This window comes from Merops nubicus, unplaced genomic scaffold (genome assembly GCF_000691845.1).
Source record: "Merops nubicus isolate BGI_N331 unplaced genomic scaffold, ASM69184v1 scaffold20059, whole genome shotgun sequence".
NCBI classification, from domain to species: domain Eukaryota; kingdom Metazoa; phylum Chordata; class Aves; order Coraciiformes; family Meropidae; genus Merops; species Merops nubicus.
The window spans coordinates 6,068-9,469 of record NW_008629193.1 but is presented as its reverse complement, the minus strand read 5'-3'; the positions used below and the strand labels follow the sequence as shown (position 1 = coordinate 9,469).

Sequence of the window (3,402 nt, the reverse complement as noted above, 5' to 3'; positions counted from 1 at the left end):
GCGCTGCCGGACAGCTGTGGGCTGGAGGAGTCGTCCGAGGACTCGGAGGAGATGGACCAGGCCGTGCCGTTCTCCAGCTCCTCCTGCCGCCGCAGCATGTTCTGCAGAGGGGGAAAAGGGTGTCAGCCCAGACCCTACTGCCACCCCCACTCCTCCAGCTGCCTTCCTGCCAACCCCAGGGCAGGATCTGGCCAAGCTGGAGGACGCCGAGGCCACTGTGACCACCACAACACCGCCTGGGCTCTGCTGGCACAACAGGGTGGGCAGCAAGGACCCAGCAGATCACGGCTGCCTCTTCCAGCCCTGCCTGTCTGTGCCAGGGAGGAGTCTGGCTCCCCAGGCCCAGCTGCACATGCCCTGCAGCCCTGGGGTGCCAGCGGCTCCCCTGGCATGGTGGTGTGTCTCCGGTGTGTCCACGTGGCGCCAAAGACATCCCTACCATGGCCGCAAGGACAGCAGCAGCTCTAAAACCAGCTCACGGTGGCCAGCAGTGACCATCACGCCAGGGGTTCACCATGGCTGACCCAGCACCACTCCAACACCACATCAGCATCACACCAGCACCATGGCAGCACCATGCGGGCACCGTCACGCCAGTGCCACCACACCACCATGGCACAGCACACCAACGCCACTAGTGCAGGGACACAGGCAGGCCTTCTACTCACTAGTGCCAGGCGCTCGCATGAGGGCGTGTGGGCTGCCTCCCCAGGGCCAGGCAGAGCCTGGCCTGGCAGGATCAGGCTTCTGGGCAGCAGCGAGGGCTAGCGACTAGGAGATAAGGAGCTGCTACAGCTACTGCGGGGTGGTCACGCCACTGGACTAAGCTACTGGCCGGCTCCAGCCCTGGCACTTACACGGCCCTGCTGCGGCCACCTCCCAAGCTCGGCTGAGGGGACATCGCCACAGGAGCAGCTCTGAGACAGCTTCTCGAGGAGCGTCTCCCGAAAGATGTCCAGCAAGGACCAACCATGCTTGTCGGCCGCCCGCCCCAGGCTCTTGGGCAGAGAGAAGAGGAGCCGTGAGCGCAGGCGGAGCAGGCGCCGGTCCCAGGGAGCCATGGCTGTGGGGCTGGAGAGGAGCTGCCAACCCTCGTGCCCCGGCTGTGCCACCCTCTGGTCCCCTTGCAGACCTCTCCTCAGGCCACCTGGCCCGAGTAGCCCTGCCCAGTGCCACACGTACATAGAAAGCCTGCTCCCGCAGGGACGGCGTGTCGGGCGGGCTCTGGTTGTAGGTGGAGAACCTCTTGTTCACCGTGGAGGTCTTGTTGACTGTGCTGGCTGCCGAGGGCTGGTCGTCCTTGTCGAAGGGGCTGCGGAGGAGAGCAGGGAGGTGAGGTCGGTGTGCCAGCCTGGGAGGGTCTCAACCCTGCTCTAACAGTGAGGCTTCCAGGACCCCATCCAGTCCAGCTCTGGTTTTGCATAGTTGCAGCCTAGTTTTGGCCCAAGGCTGGTCAGCTCTGGCCACGCTGTGCCGGGTGTCCCCAGCCCCACCGTGTGCTAGCAGCAATGCCTGCTGAGATACTCACTTCCAGGTCACCTCCAGGCTGAGTTTGAGGGTGCCTAAGTCGTTGATATCCACAGCCACTACCTGGGGCAGAGCTGCAAAGAGGTCTTTGGTCTCGCAGGACACGTTGCCCACCACAACGTGGTTGGCCAGGCTCTTGAGCTCCGTCACCTGAAGGAGAGGGAGGAGAGGATGAGATGAAGCCACGGGCTTCATTTTATCCATGCTGTTTACACCCATGCTGTGCACCAGGATGACACCACCACCAGGCCTCCTCCCACCCCAGTGAGGGGGAGCTTTTGGTGAGGTCTTGGAGGGAAGCCCTGATGGGAGGCAGGATGGCAGCTGTCCCACACCACCCCTGCCTCCTTCTGCACTGTACCTTGATGGAGAGGAACTCAGTGACAAGGGGCAGGAAGACCATCTCCTCGCTGTCCCACACCTGCTTGCTGTTCACCTCGATGCGTCCCCGCAGCTTCCACCGCTGCCGCCCGTACTTCATGAAGATCTGGAGATGCAGAGGGGTAGGGAATGGGGGAGACGCAACACCACGGGTGGTGGGTGCTCTCTGTGCGTCCCCGGGCACGGCCAGGGACCTCATGCCACCCAACACTCCCCTGCAACGTGCTCACCACGCCAGCGCCCACTTACACCCCCCCAGGCACCCAGAGGGGAGAAGAGCAGATCCCAACCCATCTGGTCCCACCAACCTCATACTGGTCACCAGCACAAAGCCGGGCAAAGCCTGCCAGTCCTGCAAGAGAAGGCAGAGGGGCGTCAGCAGGCAGGCAGAAGGCAGGCAGCGGGCCAGGGACGGAGCGGGAGACACGTTACCTTTCATCCGGACGTGGAACTCGCCCAGCTGGCTCTCCAGCTCATTCTCCAACAGACACATGTTCTGGGGACAGATGGACAGACAGCACCCGTCAGCAGCTCCCACAATGGGAGCCAGCACCCTGCCAGCCCACCCCAGCTGGCCGCCTCACCTCCGTGTACTCCTTGTAGCCCTTGTTGGCCTCGGCCAGGCTCTCGCGTGCCTCCCGGCTGCCCGGCGAGCCCGTGCTGTAAGCCTTGACCATGTTGTGGGCTCCATCGCGCAGCCGCCGCTGGATGCAGTATGCCTCGTAGAGCTCGTCGATCTGCAAGGACAGGCGGTGGTGAGGGGCAGGGCCAGGGAAGGCTCCGCCACCCCAGCGCTGCACCGAGGTCATCCCAAGGTCACCCCGGTGCCCAGGTCTCACCTTGCTAGCGTGGAACTCCAGGCGACGCAGGAAGCGCTCGATCGACTTCACTTGCTGGAAAAGCAGAGGAGGTGGCGTGAGAGGCGGCCTGAGCCCCCCAGAGAGGAGCCAGGGGTCAGGATGTGCCCTGCTGCGTGGCCCGTGCTGCGGCTGGGACGGGTCCTGGTCACCACCAACCCTGCCTGGGAGGTGCAGGGCAGCAGCCAGAGGTGAGAGGAGCAGGGGCTGTGCTTGCACCCATGGGCTGCAGCATCCTCCAGCCTCCCCTGCTCTGCAGGATCCCCCAAGAGATAGCCCAGGATCCAGGGTGCTCTTTCATAGCTTTATCAAAGATCTGGATGAGGGGATCAAGGGCACCCTCAGAGTTTTCAGATGACACCAGGTTGGGTAGGAAGGGCAGCAGCCAGAGGTGAGAGGAGCAGGGGCTGTGCTTGCACCCATGGGCTGCAGCATCCTCCAGCCTCCCCTGCTCTGCAGGATCCCCCAAGAGATAGCCCAGGATCCAGGGTGCTCTTTCATAGCTTTATCAAAGATCTGGATGAGGGGATCAAGGGCACCCTCAGAGTTTTCAGATGACACCAGGTTGGGTAGGATGTTGATCTGCTGGAGGGTGGGAGGGTCTGCAGAGGGACCTGGCCAGGCAGGATCCATAGGC

General features: G+C 63.4%; 1 protein-coding gene across 1 annotated transcript in view; it reads right to left on the bottom strand.

Annotated features, from left to right (window-relative positions):
* Positions 1-7: 7 nt before the first annotated feature.
* LOC103779300 (protein FAM65A-like) overlaps positions 8-3,402 on the bottom strand; it is a gene marked incomplete at both ends in the record, with an annotated part of 7,592 nt that continues 4,197 nt past the window's right edge. The window contains 8 exons of the mRNA XM_008946926.1: positions 8-101; positions 1,183-1,312; positions 1,529-1,677; positions 1,889-2,014; positions 2,217-2,260; positions 2,341-2,404; positions 2,493-2,645; positions 2,748-2,801. Coding sequence (XP_008945174.1) covers positions 8-101; positions 1,183-1,312; positions 1,529-1,677; positions 1,889-2,014; positions 2,217-2,260; positions 2,341-2,404; positions 2,493-2,645; positions 2,748-2,801 — 814 coding nt within the window. The remainder of the gene's footprint in view (positions 102-1,182; positions 1,313-1,528; positions 1,678-1,888; positions 2,015-2,216; positions 2,261-2,340; positions 2,405-2,492; positions 2,646-2,747; positions 2,802-3,402) is intronic.